At 38.5% G+C, this 17176-nt stretch overlaps 1 protein-coding gene across 12 annotated transcripts in view; it reads right to left on the bottom strand.

The window, feature by feature from the left end:
* ralgapb (Ral GTPase activating protein non-catalytic beta subunit) overlaps positions 1-14573 on the bottom strand; it is a 28864-nt gene extending 14291 nt beyond the window's left edge. For 5 of the 12 annotated variants that reach the window (XM_023340141.1, XM_023340421.1, XM_023340230.1 and 2 more), the window contains exons 1-13: positions 14423-14573; positions 13387-13608; positions 11248-11450; positions 10387-10553; positions 9650-9836; positions 9424-9555; positions 8945-9123; positions 7873-7941; positions 7135-7286; positions 4911-5139; positions 4304-4339; positions 1628-1829; positions 552-719 (exon numbers count right to left, since the gene is read on the bottom strand). In XM_023340141.1, the coding sequence (XP_023195909.1) occupies positions 552-719; positions 1628-1829; positions 4304-4339; positions 4911-5139; positions 7135-7286; positions 7873-7941; positions 8945-9123; positions 9424-9555; positions 9650-9836; positions 10387-10553; positions 11248-11450; positions 13387-13563 (1901 nt within the window). In that variant the 5' untranslated portion in view covers positions 13564-13608; positions 14423-14573. Of the gene's footprint in view, positions 1-551; positions 720-1627; positions 1830-4303; positions 4340-4910; positions 5140-7134; positions 7287-7872; positions 7942-8944; positions 9124-9423; positions 9556-9649; positions 9837-10386; positions 10554-11247; positions 11451-13386; positions 13642-14422 lie in introns of all 12 variants that reach the window. The other 7 variants (XM_023340317.1, XM_023340370.1, XM_023340502.1 and 4 more) reach the window with 4 other exon arrangements.
* Positions 14574-17176: the final 2603 nt, after the last annotated feature.

The raw sequence follows: 17176 nt of genomic DNA, 5'->3' as shown, positions 1-17176 counted from the left end.
CTGTTTGGGATTCCCTCTGTAATTTCCCCTCAGAAAGCATGGAGGAGAATCCCCGCTTTCTGACTGGCTGCCTGTCACATTCAACAGGCTGCGTTAAGATCCCAGTCGGGGAAATCCCCTTATTTAGATCGGAGCATCCAGGATACCATAACACACCACACAATCTGAGAAAGACCAACGTTCTAAGATTGTCGTAAGGGGAAAAATAGCAGCAAAAAATTATGTAGTGTGAACTATTGCATCAGGTAGTCGGATGTGCCCATTTTCTCTATTTAAATCTAATTATTACTGAAGGGCAACATACAGAGTACATAATCTGCACTCTTTTGGTTGAATGCAGTATTTATTTCCACTTTGGCTTTATGTTGTTTAGATTTTTTTGTTTAGAAATCACATGCATTATTACGTCATTTCCATTAAATCAGTGTAAAAAGGTCTTCAAACAATATTATCATTTATCGCAATAATTTTTGAGACAATTAATTGTTGAGCAAAATTTGCTATCGTGACAGGCCTACAAACAGCAAATATTTTCTGGTGTAGAGTCTGACCTGTCTGGCACAATAGTCTCCAGAGCAGCAATGAAATAGGGCACCACCACATTGATGCCCTTCAGGTCGGTACAGAAAAGAGACGAAGAATTGAGGATGATAGAAGCCAGAACAGGTCTACAGATAAAATCAGAAATCTGGAGACCCTGAATCAGAACCATGTAGAACCTGCATAAAGAGGTGAAGAACAGCAGAACATCCTCCATTATGGATGCAAATATGCAAATGCATGTAAAGATTTTAGGACATCTGGACTGAAATAAATATGTTTTAGATTAAAATCCATAACATATGATGTCGTCAGAAGCATTAACCAGAAATGAGGCATCTTAGATTAAATGCAGAAGAGAACACTAAGGTGTAGTTTCTAATCTTAGGTCTTTTTATTCTTGGTACTGTTACTGAAAAATAGCAGTTTTAGTGATTTATTTACCACTACATTCTGATCCAGTTCAACCAGAATGTTAAGTAGACCAGGATACAAAAAGAGTAGTGAGGCAGAGCTCTTATAATTTAGTCCATAAACCAAAACTTATTTTAATTTTTTTTAGATAAGATATGATGTGGCTACATTTATTAAACGTCAATTGATTTTTTTTTTTGTCCTTTAGGGAGAAGGACAAAACACAGAAATCTTCATATTTCTTTGCCACACTATGATTGGCCGGCTGAGAAAGAAAAATAAAATTATGAGAATAAAGTCCTAATATCACAGGAATAAAGAATAAACTCATTATACCAGAATAAAGTCATAATCATACGACAAAAACAGTCATATGACAATAAAGTAGAAATAACACAAGAATAACTGTTACTGGAATAAAGTTGTAATATTAGAAGAATTAAGTTGTAATTTGATAACACTTGCACAAAACAAAATTTAACTTAAAACAGTCATTTTATGACGTTCTTTTGGAAATATTATGTTCTTGTAATTAAATAAAATTTCCTTATCTGGCCCAAACACTCCATCAAATCACACTTATACAAACCAAAGTAAAATCCTCCATAATCTTTCAAACTTGTTCAGACTGCATGTGAACGCAGCACACATTCACACTGAGGCATTTCCTCACCTCGACAGGTAAACAGAAAGAATATCCTCTCCGGTTTTTTTGCTACAAAAGATGCGGCAGAGCGTCCCGCAGGCCTCGGCTCGTCCTGCCTCGTAGCTTTCGGGGAACTCGTTGATGTCAAACAGTGGGTTGGGCACCATGGAGTCAGTGGACATCTGGGAACCTTTCCTCCTCAGCTCCAGGCCCATCTGAGTGGCTATCGCTGGGGCGAGCAGGAAGACAGGATATGAGAGGACCAGGGCAATGCGCTCATTCTTAAAAGCATGCAGCTATTAGAGACAGGCAAACACAAACAGATCTACTAAAGGTGAATGGAAAAAGCCATCCATACAAATCCAATGCATCAAAGCAAATAAAAAGAAGACATTTATTGAGATAAGAGAAGGAAAAACAGACTACACTGACTCCAAACAGACACTCCTCTTTAAAAGCATTCAAGAAGAAAAACCTGACACAAAGAGTTTGCCATACGAGCTGCACCTCTGTGTGTTACATGTAGTGTAAGTCATGGTAAACTGGGTCATTCAAAGTGGCAAAGCAAAATCCCTGTGTCAGCTTTTTGTGATGTCGCAGTTAACATGGCGGTCACCTGAAATACAGATCATTCACTTCATGCACCGAGACAACAAGTCAATAAAAAAAAAAAAGATCACAACTCAAACTAAAACATTTAAAACTAAAACAAAAATTACGCAAACCAAAACATTAATGCAGAAGTAGAGGGAGGGTCTGAAACGCAATAATAGATTAGCATGACTCAAACAAAGTGAAAAAACTGAAATGTGGAAATGGTGTCAACAAACTGGCAACATTATGGTTGAGACAAATGGTCAGTAGACGAAATCCATTTCATCACCTTTGGAAAAGCACTGAACAAACGCTGGTGGTCTTTTTTAACTTATATATACTGTATCTATCTATCTATATACAGTACAGACCAAAAGTTTGGACACACCTTTTCATTCAAAGAGTTTTCTTTATTTTTATGACTATGCAAATTGTAGATTCACACTGAAGGCATCAAAACTATGAATCCATACATGTGGAATTATATACTTAACAAAAATGTGTGAAACAACTGAAAATATGTCTTATATTCTAGGTTCTTCAAAGTAGCCACCTTTTGCTTTGATTACTGCTTCGCACACTCTTGGCATTCTCTTGATGAGCTTCAAGAGGTAGTCACCAGAAATGGTCTTCCAACAGTCTTGAAGGAGTTCCCAGCTTAGCACTTGTTGGTCCTTTTGCCTTCACTCTGCGGTCCAGCTCACCCCAAACCATCTCGATTGGGTTCAGGTCCGGTGACTGTGGAGGCCAGGTCATCTGGCGCAGCACCCCATCACTCTCCTTCTTGGTCAAATAACCCTTACACAGCCTGGAGGTGTGTTTGGGGTCATTTTCCTGTTGAAAAATAATGATGGTCCAACTAAACGCAAACCGGATGAAATAGCATGCCTCTGCAAGATGCTGTGGTAGCCATGCTGGTTCAGTATGCCTTCAATTTTGAATAAATCCCCAACAGTGTCACCAGCAAAGAACCCCCACACCATCACACCTCCTCCTCCAACCTTCACGGTGGGAACCAGGCATGTAGAGTCCATCTGTTCACCTTTTCTGCATCGCACAAAGACACGGTGGTTGGAACCAAAGATCTCAAATTTGGACTCATCAGACCAAAGCACAGATTTCCACTGGTCTAATGTCCATTCCTTGTGTTCTTTAGCCCAAACAAGTCTCTTCTGCTTGTTGCCTGTCCTTAGCAGTGGTTTCCTAGCAGCTATTCTACCATGAAGGCCTGATTCACACAGTCTCCTCTTAACAGTTGTTCTAGAGATGTGTCTGCTGCTAGAACTCTGTGTGGCATTGACCTGGTCTCTAATCTGAGCTGCTGTTAACCTGCGATTTCTGAGGCTGGTGACTCGGATGAACTTATTGACTCTTGGTCTTCCATTCCTGGGGCGGTCCTCATGTGAGCCACTTTCTTTGTAGCGCTTGATGGTTTTTGCAACTGCACTTGGGGACACTTTCAAAGTTTTCCCAATTTTTCGGACTGACTGACCTTCATTTCTTAAAGTACTGATGGCCACTCATTTTTCTTTACTTAGCTGCTTTTTTCTTGCCATAATACAAATTCTAACAGTCTATTCAGTAGGATTATCAGCTGTGTATCCACCTGCCTTCTGCGCAGCACAACTGATGGTCCCAACCCCATTTATAAGGCAAGAAATCCCACTTATTAACCTGACAGGGCACACCTGTGAAGTGAAAACCATTTCAGGTGACTACCTCTTGAAGCTCATCAAGAAAATGCAGAGTGTGTGCAAAGCAGTAATCACAGCAAAAGGTTGCTACTTTGAAGAAACTATAATATAAGGGGTACTTTCAGTTGTTTTACACTTTTTTGTTTAGTGCATATTTCCACATGTGTTATTCATAGTTTTGATGCCTTCAGTGTGAATCTACAATGTCAATAGTCATGAAAATAAAGGAAACTCATTGAATTAAAGGTGTGTCCAAACGTTTGGTCTGTACTGTATATATATATATGACAAGGAGTGGGGGGGCATGAAACCATGGTGGTAATGACAATGGTCATGAGAAATTCAACTGAAAAGCAGGAAGATTTGTCAAGAAACGCAAATCAAGTGAGGAAAAGAAGCTGCCGTTCCTACTTACAAGATTTATAAGAAAGGAGAATTTGGATAAAAGAGGCTGCAAGATAACAGAAATAGTGAAGAGAGACAAAAATCAAAGCAGATCCGATATTTTGGGATCAATTCATTGTATTTTTTAGTTGTTGTGTTTGATACATGACTTTTGACCCACTGAAAGTATTGGACAGTATATCAGACATGGTAGACACGTGCAGGACATTACACCAAAAAGAAGAGATAAGGAGAACCAATGATGAGCCAAATTACTTAGTAAAACTAAAAGCAATAAGTGCTTTTGAGGATTTTTAACAGAGAACATCACTGTAAACCAAATCCGTAGAATATAGTTGTAGCGTTAGCCAGGTTTAGATTAGCTGTCTGATGCAAAATGGATCAGGATCAGATAATAATCTCATCTGTGGCCGCTTCTAACCAAGCCCTCCACACACAGAAAACAACAAAGATTCAAAGACACGGTGACAGAAAGAAAACAAACCCCAACAACTCACGATGAAACAGAACACCACCACAACAGAAAAAATAAATGCACTAATGAACAGCAACATAACACGCAGAGTGGCACCATGCAATCAGCTGAAAGTGCCGCAGCCCGCCGGCTCCCTGCTTACCGGTCATGCTGGGGTCCCGGCTCAGGCCGCTGTGCAGCTTGCAGTGAACAAGAGCGGCGTCAAAAAGCCACTGGCCAAACAGGTTGAGGATGCTGTTGACCTTTGGCCTCGCCGGGGCTGGCAGGGGCCGGGCCTCCCAGCTGCTCTGGTTGGGGCTGGACAGCAGAGTGGGGGAGGATGATGGCTGCTGCTGCTGCTGGGACGCTTTGGCTGGCTGGCTGCTGCTGCTCTGCAAGGGGCAAACCGCACATTCATTTTTAAAACATACACTTCTCTGGATTAAAACAACAATCAGGATACACATAGTCTTATTAATACAATGGTGTATTAGGGTCATTGTAGGTAGATTTTTTTAAAAAAAAGGGAAAGTTAATTTATTCCCAAAAACTTTAGACAAAAGTTACCATACACCTTCAACTTTTCACCTTTAAGGTTACAACCAAAAACTTCAGAGATTGTGATTTTGTAATATGGACAAGGAGTCCTTCGTAACTGTGAAGTTGAAGTGAAATTAGATCCAAGTCTGAAAACTGGAGTGAATTTCTGTTCATCCACTCAGTTAATGTTCTGCAAACACATTTCTAGGAGACTAACATCTTAGAAGAACTGTTGCTCCAACATTCTAGCATCTTTATAAAACCCTCTGAGCAATGTACCAACTCCAACACACACACACACGCCCACGCACCCCCACACGCACACCCACACAAAGCGAATATTGCGGACTGTGTGATTAAATAGATTTTGCATCTTATCTGAAGAGTTTTTGTTTCTTAACTTTCATGTAAAGTTAAGAAATATTACATTAATCCCAACAAATTATCACATATACATTTTGAGAATCAATAATTTGTTAATTTTGTAAAACATATAATTGAAATAAATAAATCACAGGGCCGCAGGTTTACGGAGCTCGCTGATGTGTAACATAATCATTTTGGTTAATCTGTCATTTTTTCTTCAGCTGTTTCACTTTATTGTATAAAGAAATTGGACTTTATTTATTCCAGAATGAAAAGCCGGTAAGAATAAAAGATGAATAGCACTCATACAGCTTAATGTCAGAAATCAGAGACGCACAGGGTCACAAACTTTAAAGATAGCCACTCGCTGCTTATTGTTTCACACTCTTACCTTTTCAAGAAGTCAGGTTTTGATCTTTGAACTTGAAGTTTCAGAATCTTGATTATAAACCTTTCTATTGAAACTCTGGCTCAATATACAGGGTTAGATCCTGCTCAAATCTCAAATCTACTGCAGCCTCTAACAACTTTTTTCCAGGACAGTTTTTATAATTCAAAATTATTTACAAGTCGAGTAAATTCAGATTTAGATGGCCGTTTCAGAGAGGAGAGGGATTTCATTATTTTTTTGTTTTTTAAATCTAGTTTTATTCATATTTTAACAAAGTAAGTTTGCTATAAATGATTTATATTGTTGACCAGATTTTTGATGAAGTGTGTTTTGATGAAGTGTGCTCTTTTCTAACATTTAGCTCCCTTCACAGATTCTCCTTCAGATTCAAGCAGAAACTCAAAAACTGGGAACTCAAAAACATTAATACTACTTCAAGTCACAGGAAACATGTCGGAAAAACAAAATTAAAATATTCACAACCAACTCTTCAAAGGGTATGAATAATTTGAGGCTTAACAGAATCTCTATCCATTGTCCTATCAAGTTTGTCCTCTGAATTCTTTAAAATACAAACTTGTATACAGATAAATGATAAAAACAACTTTGTGGTAGTTGAACTAAAACATTTGTAAGATACCAACAGTAACACGCTATTTAAAACATGTAAGACGTGCTCTCATATGAAACTCCAAACCTTGATTTCTAAACTGTAACCAAAAAGTGCTGCAGCTTCTCCAAAAGACCTGAACCAAACGATCAGCTCATCATGAGGCCTCCTCTAGTTAGAGTTCAGATTGGGTCTAAAAAACAGAAAATCAGACCTGACCCAGCCCGATCCTGATCAGGCTAATTAACTTTATTCATAGCCTAAAGTAACCCAACATATTTTACTTGTGATTCTACCGCTTTCATTTTTAGACTATTTGAGTAAGCAGTGCATCTTCTCCTGTTTCTAGCTTTTGTTTAGCATCTTCCAGCTCCATCTAGTCTCCTGTTGTAATGGCAGAGTGAAAAAAGGTCAAATCATTTGGGACACCCTAGAGTAACTCAACTGTACGTTATGGCCGTGTGTAACAGTCAGACTTACAGTTGAGCTCTTGCTGGTGGTTTTCGTGACCACCGCATGCCGCTGTTTGCGGCTGTGTGGGGGTGTAGTGTTGGCGATGGAGGGGGGCGGAGACATACTCAATCTGTTCACTGGGGTGGGCGGGGCACTGTCCGCCCGGGGACGTGATATACCTGTGAATAAAAAGGCAGCGTCACCATGGAGGCAAAACCTGTTCACTCTCTAATCAGCATTCAGGCAAATGATGAGAAAAGAGAAAATGATTTGGGGTAAGAGATTTAATCAAAGCCCATCTTCATTGGTAAACATGCGTTAGAACGGTTAGATGTGAATCACCAAGATTGGAAATGCACTGATAATGATTGACACTTTGAGACCGGAGTAGTCCCCTGTTGATGATCTGATAGTTTAGTCTATCTGTGAGCTACAGTTTACTTAGCAGTAAAACCTACAGTTCTTAAAGTTCCAGTGTGCAACGTTAAAGCCAATCTAGGTGCAAAAATGCTATATATATTATAAAAATGAACATGAAGGTCAATATTTTGCTTTAAAATAAGATAATCAAATCACTCTCTTTTGTACTAGAGCAGCCCAGAAAGCTCTAAGCTTCAGAGCAACTATATTCAATTTTGGTGGTCATTTTATTCATTTATTTTTATTGCTACATCCTACACACTGGACCTTTAACACGATCACCGCAAAAAACAAACCACATGTCCATCATGTCTCATTAAATGATGCGTCAGCTGATGAGTGTACCATGAGAGAGCGGCAGGGGACAAAAAGAGAATGCCCTCTCGCGTACGTCTCTCTTTTCAACAGAGACACCTACAGTGTGAAGAGAAAAGTACATGCTGACATGTTTCTCCTGAAATGTGGCTGACATTGTTTAGAACCCTCCATCTTCATCTCACCGAGAGGTTCTGACAAAATCAGAAAAAGGAAGGCGCAAAAAAATTCAATGCACAGATTTATTTTCATGATCAAAATAAAGTCAATGTTTTGGTCTGTTTGTTGTTTCCATAAAACCACTTTTGCTCAGTGTAATGTAGTGTTTGCTGTTCTGTTCAATATAACTTTGAATTTTAAAACATGTTGGTATGAAAGAAAGTCAACCAATTTTTCAAAGTGGTTTAAAGACAATTATGCTTTTGGAAAAAAAATGGCAAGTTACCACTGCTGGGCAAACTTCTGGTGCTCAGCTAAAGACCGGCTTCCCCTTTTCACATTCCCTCTTTTTCCCCAATAACTTTATTTCAAAGAAGAAACAAAATAAAAGACAGTGAAGAACCGAATGTCATAAATACCATGCCTAAGGTTATTATAGAACGTGTCAATTTTCATGTCAAATTAAATTGGTGCTTGCAGGGGTTGCAGTCTTTCAAGGGCAGATATCATTTGAATTGAAGTTAGCATTTAGCATTAGCATAAATAGCATAAATACTGTGTTGCTTCAGCGTTAGCAGAACGTATGTTTATGGTTATTGCTTTAGGGTTGGAATAACTGTTAACGCTGCAAACCACTGCAAGTTACTATGGTAACACCTCACCAATTTTTCTTCTTGCTTTTTTAATAATGCTGTCTCTTATCCACTGCTACTAGTGTCAACATAATGAGGGTTTACTAAAAATATTAATGTAAGTTTCTACTGCAACATGATATGTAAGAATCTGTGTGTAATGACAGCCACATCTTACACTAATAAAGAATAATCCACACATTTCCACTGTTAAAAACTGTGTTCCTTTATAGTGTTTAGCTGACATTTTTTGGCCTTTGTCGATGTCATATCTGCTTCAATGTGAGCCATTTGCCTGTGCATCCTCTTACCTAGGAATGCATCCACGAGGCAGCTGATGCCCCTCATGGCCCTGAAGAAGATCTGGGGTAGCTGTTTCAAACACGGGTGCAGAACTACTTCATGAGGAATCCCACTGGAGATCAAAAACTGCTCTTGAAACTTTGGAGTGGTGCTCACTATGGCCGGATTGCTCAAATCCACCGGGTTGCTGGAAATAAACAAGATGCGAGGCATACTCAAGATTAGGTACACAGTTTACAGATCCCAATAAAAAAAAAAACCCCAACTGAACATGTAACGAGTGAGACAATGACCGTATGAGGAGGAATGAACTAAAAGGCAGGAGGACAGTTGGATTCACTCAGAGTTAAAAGGTTAAACTATTCATGTTTAAACATTTTTAGAGGAACTAACTTTCACTTCCCCTTAAAAACAGACCAACATCCAGATCAGGGAGAGCTGTCATTTTTCTAGATGAATGAAAATATACAGAGGAGGTAAAATGCACCCTATCATGTGAAGAAAGCGATACCACGTCTGTGCCACACAGTCGTTGTCCATTTCTACGGGAATCAAGTTGGCGTCTTCATCTGGAACTTTAAAAGGTGGGAAGGATGGTCCGTGAGTAAAGCGCAGCAGCCTTGAATGTGAAATAAAAATATGCATTTTTTTAACAGTAGATAAATAATAATAAACTACACAAACTCATTCTATTGCTTGCCTCTTAGTCCTACCTTGAAGTCAGAGCGCAAGCTACTCTGCTCCACTGCTCTACAACAGGAGGATGATGTCTCCAGTTGGACAGCATTTCCCTTGCGGTCTTCCAATATGGCGGCGTGGGAAAGCAGCGGGCGCATGCAAGAAGCCACACCTCAAACAGAACTGCCATCAGCTTCTCTGCCAGTTTCTCTGCTACGCCCACTGAAAGGAAGAAGCAAAACTAAGTTACGGTTTGTGTTCACAGGGAACAAATGAATGAAGACTGATGGGTATTTTCTCAACCTATATAAAAAGAACCACAGACAACGTTACTGAGTTTTCAACCAAATTCTTGCAAGAATTGAGAAGGCACAGAGGATCATCTCCTACAAGCCGATCTCCTTGCGTTCTGCCATCCTGCTGCAGAACTTGTCTTTTTATTAGCAGAGAAGGGGAGTGAATGGAATGTGGGGGAGTGATCTTAACAAAACAGGGGGGCTACCCTGATAACAAGTAAGGATAAACAGAACTAAACTCTACACACAGACAGTTTTACAACTAAGGAGTATCTCAGGAAAGCCCCCTAAAGAACCCTTATAAAAACATGCGTGAGTTCAAGGAAAGGTCTTACACACAGTTTATCAAGTTCCTCCTCTCTGGGGTGAGAACACTAACCCTTAAAACTAAACAACAACTAGTAATATAAAACTACTAATGTAAGAAAGATAACAAAACATAATAATTCTAACAAAGATGCTGGAGCGCGGCTTACCGCCAACCGATGGAGGAGCAAGCAAGGTGTCGTTGATGCGTAGCAGGAAGAGCAGCAGCACCTCCCAGGTTTCCCTCACCATAGAGACAGACTCTCGTGCCAGCTTCTGGACTGCTGTCAGAACCTGCTGGCAGAGCCTGATGTGGTTCAGACTGTGCTGCTCAGGCCTGCGAGCAGAAACACACAAATCAAATTATTAGCAAGGAAGCACCGATCCACTTTTTTCACTCCCGATACCAATACTTGAGGTTTAGTATCGGTCGATACCGATCCAAAACAGAGAAACAAGTGAAGTCACTTAAATGAATGAATGTACTGAATTACTAACTCATTTAATAACTCTGCACCAATACAGCACATTGAAACACACCAACAGCTTCACCAGCTAACATGGAAAAACAACAACTGTTCAGTAGCTGCAATTAGGAGTAAAACAGCCAATGGAAAATAAATGATAAACAAAATGAAACTAACCAAAACAATAGATTTACTATCTTGGTCAAACATGTAAAAATAAACTGCAACAAATTTTCTTTCAAATGGTTCAGAAAGAGCAATTATAAATTCTAAACACAACGTAAAATAAATAATAAAGCATGACATCACACAGAGCACAAAGCATAGAACTAGACTGATTAGATCAGCCTTATGGATTGGGTACACTGTCACTGATATCCCATCTAGAATTGTTTTCAACATCGGCACAAGTACAGATATAAATATAAGATCGGTGCAAATCTAAATATTAGCTCATTTACAAATGACTATTTAATAAAGCTCAATAATCCAGGTAAAGACAGTTGTTACTGGGCAAAGATTAAATAATTACATTAAATGAGGAAAACTGAGGCAGGTGCATACCTTGGCACAAATACGTTGTAGAGATGTCGCAGGATGGTTTGGACGTACATATTGGGTTCCTTCACCACAGGCTGGGGCATGGAGTCCCTGGGTGACACCAGCGCCATCATCCAGTCTGTGTACACGTCCACACACAGCTTGACAGTGTCACCCTCTAAGGGCAGGGTCAGGCCGTAACACAGCACCTCCATGGTCCACTTCACCTGGGAAGCAGAGGGTTTCCAGATATCAGTCACATGGGGTTTTTCCAACTAGTCTTTAAAATACTTCTGTTAGTTTATAAATCACTAAACAGCTTAACACCATTAAACATGTTTAATCATACCACCATCCAGACCAATCAGGTCTTCTGGTTCTGGTTCTGCTCTGCCTCAGAACCAGAACTAAAAATAGAGAAGAAGCATTCAGCTTCTATGCACCCCAGATCTGGGACAAACTTCCAGAAAACTGAAGAACAGCTGAAGAATTGAGTGCCTTTAAATCAAAACCCAGCTGCTTAGTTGCCTTTGGTTTATAATAATTGGAATATTGATCAATATATTTGATGTATATTCACTCAATGATTTTGATGGTGGCATTTGACTAAATCTGTTTGTTTCATAATTAGTTACCGTTTAGTTTTATGATTTAAAGCACTTTGAACTGGCTTGTTGCTCAAATGTTCTTCACAAATCAACTTGACATCATTAGATGATAGAACAAAATCATTAGAAGATAGAACAAAATCATTAGAAGAAAGAACAAAATCTGTTCATTTCTCTGATTAATGCTTCTGACATAATAATAAAAACCAATATGAGAAGTCAGGGGAAGAAACTATTTAAAGGGAAACTATTTTCTACAAGACAATGCTACCTGTTTATTAAACCTGCTACAAAAGAGGCCTGACTTCAGAGGTATTGATTATTTTGCTCTTTTTGTCATTTCCGACATATTTTGCTTGAGCCATAGATGACTTTTCTGATAATGAAAGGAACTGACAGCTGGTACTATCAAAGAAAAAAGAATCTTAAACAGGTTTTCTTGATTTGAATTGCATATTTGTGAATCAGTTTCAAGATTCCCAAGATTGGCTCAAGTCAAAGATAACCTTCAGAAAAACAACAATAATGCAAGCAGTTTGAGAAGCATTTTATTTAAACAAACACTGACTCACAAACTGTTCCCTTCTGGAGATACAGAAGAGACATTTGCTGCAGCACTTCACTCACTCATCAATCACTCATATGAATAACTGCTAAGAAAGTATCTCTAAATTAACGGCATGAGAGTCTGAGATGATTTAAGCTAATAGAGTTTAAATGGTTTGTAAGAGCAGGAGGGAAACAATATCACCTCAGTTTTTATCCACACACTATTATCTCATCAACAACATTATGAAAAATAAAAATAAAAGAACCTAACAAATTACAACCGATTGTCCCAGAAGTTAGATATACGCTTTCTAAACAAAGGGAACCAATGTAAAGGAAACTGTTAGACTGAAGATGAACAAACACCAGCATGAGTAGAAATTAGTTGGACCTTCTTATTAAATTAGATTTTTCTTGCATCCCTGTATCTTTGTTGCTCCAATTGGACAAAAAAAATACTGAAGTGCAACATAAAATAAACAAATAACCTAAGGTGAAGGTTATTATGAAGCCTTAGAACAACCTTAGAAATCTGAACAGATTTTAAGATTAAAACTAGAAAAACAGATCAAGTCCTAATACTAACAATTATCTGATTTTAACTAAACTCAAAACAAAATGTATCAAAGACAATGCAATTTGACTAGCATTGTTTTTCTTTTTCTTTTCTTTTTTTTTTGCTTTTAGACCTACTGATCCCCTCCCAGAGATGATCAAGGGAAATTTTCCTGTTTCTCTCATTGGAGCAGCTCTAATTATAATAAAGTTAGGACACAGACAGGCTGGTGTAAGAAAACTATTTTTTCAGTTCAGAAAGTAAAAAAAGACTCAGTATTTCCCTAATTTCACTATAAGTTGTATTGTTTAAGGAGTTACTTGTAGTGACTCCTACTGAATCACAAAACATACATTTACGAGAGAGAGAGTTTAAAAGGTGAGCAGATTTTTAGAAATAAAAGGCCATGAGTGACTGCTGAGCGTTTCCCAGAGCTGCCAGCTTTCTCACCTCTTTGTCTGATTTGAGGATGTTTTCTGTGGCCACAGGGCTCACTGCCGTGCCCAGAGGCTTGACCACTGCATTTGCCACCTCTGTGCCCACACTGGGAGGGTAGGTGTGCAGGACGCTGAGGTTACCCTGGTCGCTCTGCACCACCAGCTGCAGCGAGCGCCACTCGGAGTACATGCTGCTGGCGTCTGGTCCTCTTGCCTCACACCTCCTGCCTCCCGCCTGCAGACACACAGGCCAGCTGTAGCAGACACACTACTAGGCTTATTATTTAGTTACTGATCCACCACAGCGGTTTAAATAATACTTTTCTCTGAGTTGATATTACTCTTAAATTAAAAATTTTAGGATTGAGCAAAACTGGATGCAAACAAGCAGGATCAAAACTTATGGCATAAGATATGAAGAAAGAGCGGTTTCCTAAAAACCAAAGTCTTTGGCACACCCTAACCAAATGCAAAGCACCACGGGTGTGTGTAAAAGTCTATAATCACCCCTTCATGTCTCCCTTCCCTGTAAACATGATATGTCAGTCAGTCCGGATGTTAATGCTGTTATTTTACTTCTCACTTTCTACTAAAAACAGTTTAGCATCTATAAAAAAACAACGTGTCTGTTTACTTTAGAAAGAACAGTGGCCAAATGATCACTGTCAAAAACCCAGGATAATTACCAAGCACAGGAATCACAACCAGGAAACGGATCTTCCACCGAGCAGCTTGTTAGCTTTAGCCAGCATCAAAAAATCTTCCTCATCTTACAAATGGCTTTAGCTGAAGTTAGCATGCATGTGCTTTGCTTAAATGTTGCAAGACTGTTTTCCTGAACGTATTAAAAAGATAACATCAAAGTCCAGCAGTTCTCGTTACAAACATATCACTAAATTGAAACTACGTTGTAGTTGTCCGAAGCTAGCCTTGATAACGTTCGCTGCGTTAGCCTCTTCGTTGACATTAGCTTGCTGTCGTTTCTGCAAGCTAACTTTGCAATGGCGCTAACGTTTGCTCATTAGCTGAGTAATTGTTGTCTGTTTTACCTGGACCAGCTGGGGATGTTGTCATAACAGGCCTCAGAAACTCGCTGTTTGTGCTTTCCGTGTAGCGCTCCGCTCTAAACCATAACAGCCTCCATCTTCGCAATGTCAGGGCTCGGATATTGCAGCTTTGACGGGTCTAACGGGAAGAAGGATCCGGTGTGTGGTTAACGCCCCCTAACGGTTATTGCCGGTAATTACGTCCTAGAAATTGAGACAATGATAGATCTTTTGCATTGTTTTCCTTTCTCCAAAATACAACACTACATACAGCACCGCTTTAATAAGCTTTGAGTTCTTGGTTACCTTTTTTACTTCTTCTCTGATTACCCCAGGCCAGATATAGAGAGCCAAACATACCCGTTTCTGGGATCTACATAGCCCAGTGCATTCTGGGATGTTTATGTTTCATGGATGTCTTCATTGCAATGTATCCGCTCTTATGCACACTACAACCTCAGCTGCATTTAACACAGGTGAACTCCAGTCAAGTTGTAGTGATATCTGAAGAATAATCAGTGAAAATCAGACACACTTGAGCTCAATTTTGAGTATCAAAGCCAAAGCTGTAAATACAAATCAAGAAAATTATGGACAACCCTAAGCATCCTCTTCACAAGACTGACAGAAAAACAGTGTCTTCAGTCAGAGGTTTTTTCAAGTTAGTTGTTATACAAACAGCTACAGGACATCTGTCTTGCCTATCATCACCATCAGCAATAACTCTTTGAAGAACCTTGAATTAACATGAACACAGCAACATTTAATTTCCTTTTGGGATAAATAAACTATTTTTGAATTTGAATATGTACTTATATTTAAATGCATATAATTTCATATCTGTATTGCAAAACTGACTATTAGTATGCTTTCTTTTTGTCATTTTATGTGGAGAATCTTTAAAGAGGCAGTTTTATGTATTGACTCATTTGAGCTTTTCATCATGTTTAAATGTTATTCCCTCATCAAAGAGATTCCTAGAGTTTTGTTTTGATTCTTTCATACATGTTTGAGAAAAGATTTAATCTCCATGGATGGATGGGAGCAGCAAAATGAATTAAGAGGTGTATGAATTACAAAACACAGATTCAGTACGTAAAAGAAAAGATACAAGACCTAGAATAACAACAATGTAATATGATATGAGACAGTGGGTTATTAATTATACAACATTGTGATGGACCGAGCAGTTAAGGAACAGCCAGGCACCGGTTCAAAGTCAAAAATAATTGTTTTTTATTTAACCCAAAACAAAACTTGGGTAAATAATAGAAAAAATGACAAAATTTGGGCCCATAAAAGAGGTCAAAGTAACAGACATCAACTCAGACTAACTCAAAAAACAGACCTCCCAAACAGAGACAAAAGGGGACTTAAATACTGGCTGATCAGTCCACATACAAAACACAAAGGGGAAAATACACAGAAACCTAACTGAAACTAACATAGCAAATCCCATTCCCCCCCTCTGGATGATGAGTAATGGTGTGAACCAATTTGCAGTCTCAGCTGGCTTGCTCCACCCCTTCTCCACCTCTCTGCTCTCCTAAGGATTGGGCAGCCAGCACTTAAACTCAGAAACAAAACAAAGATTAAATCAAGCAAAACACAACAATATAAACTAAAATGTGCGCACTTATTCTAGAATACACTGTGATGTGTTGCTTTCTAAACAAAACCAGTTATTCTGTAAATTAAATCCTAAACTTAAAGAAATCCAAATATAAGTGAAATGAACTTATTGTGTGAGGTGAGAGTGAATATTACCACATTTGTCACCCGGTTGATAACAGCCTGCTAGCAGGTAGAGCAGGGACCAACTGAGGCCATTCAATGGGGCTGATAACCACTGATAATCGCCATTCTATGGGATGATAACATCCGAAGCGGGTGCATTTGTGTGGCTGTAACTGTAGCCATCACAAACATTTAGAATTTAGGAAGGAAAAACATTAAGAGAATTGGTCATAAGAACATTATTAATAAACTCTTAATAAACTATTTTTTCCATTTTATTTTAAGATGTGTTGCGCTGTGATTTTTTTTTTTTATAACATCAACAACCACCTTGGATAGAAGTATCTGAGTAAACATCTACTGGTTATTTTTTGGGCTGTGCTAAAGACAGTACCTTTACCCTAATAAAAATACTATAAAAATTACATATAAATAATAATAAAAAATTGCTAAATACATTTTTAAAAAATAAGCCAAAGGTTTCCCATTTGACCTAAATCTAGAATTTTTTTGTTCAGATTAGCTCGGCTAACATTTTACTATTACAAAATAGGATTAATTATAAATGTTTTTCAAACCTTTAATAGAAAGAATGAAGACAGAGCTAGTGAAAAAGTAAAGAAAATGAAACTTTGGATGGTAGAAACCGGAGTAAAATTGGGAAAACGATTATCTTTGTAATACCAGGAATCATTTTAACCTATTTATGGAACCAGTCAAGAGTCAAAAAGATATTTTTGCCTCCCTTTGGGAGACGTTCCTACTTATGCCACATCATTCTCAAGTGTCCACACAGATAAATTTAAAAAAGTGGTAATTGTAAACTCCTGCTAGAAAGAGAATAAATTATCATTCCCAATCTTGTCTAGGATAGGCTTAGCGAGTCCTCACTTGTAAAGTTGTGTTACCTTGTAAAATTTTTGTAAGCTTATAAACAGATATGTTTGATCTGTTGTAATACTCGACATTAAGTATTTAACCTATTTTACAACATTAAGAATGGACAGCAGCATTCATATG

Source organism: Xiphophorus maculatus, chromosome 1 (genome assembly GCF_002775205.1).
Source record: "Xiphophorus maculatus strain JP 163 A chromosome 1, X_maculatus-5.0-male, whole genome shotgun sequence".
NCBI lineage: Eukaryota > Metazoa > Chordata > Actinopteri > Cyprinodontiformes > Poeciliidae > Xiphophorus > Xiphophorus maculatus.
The sequence above is the reverse complement of the archived record's forward strand: the minus strand, read 5'-3'. Positions and strand labels throughout refer to the sequence as shown.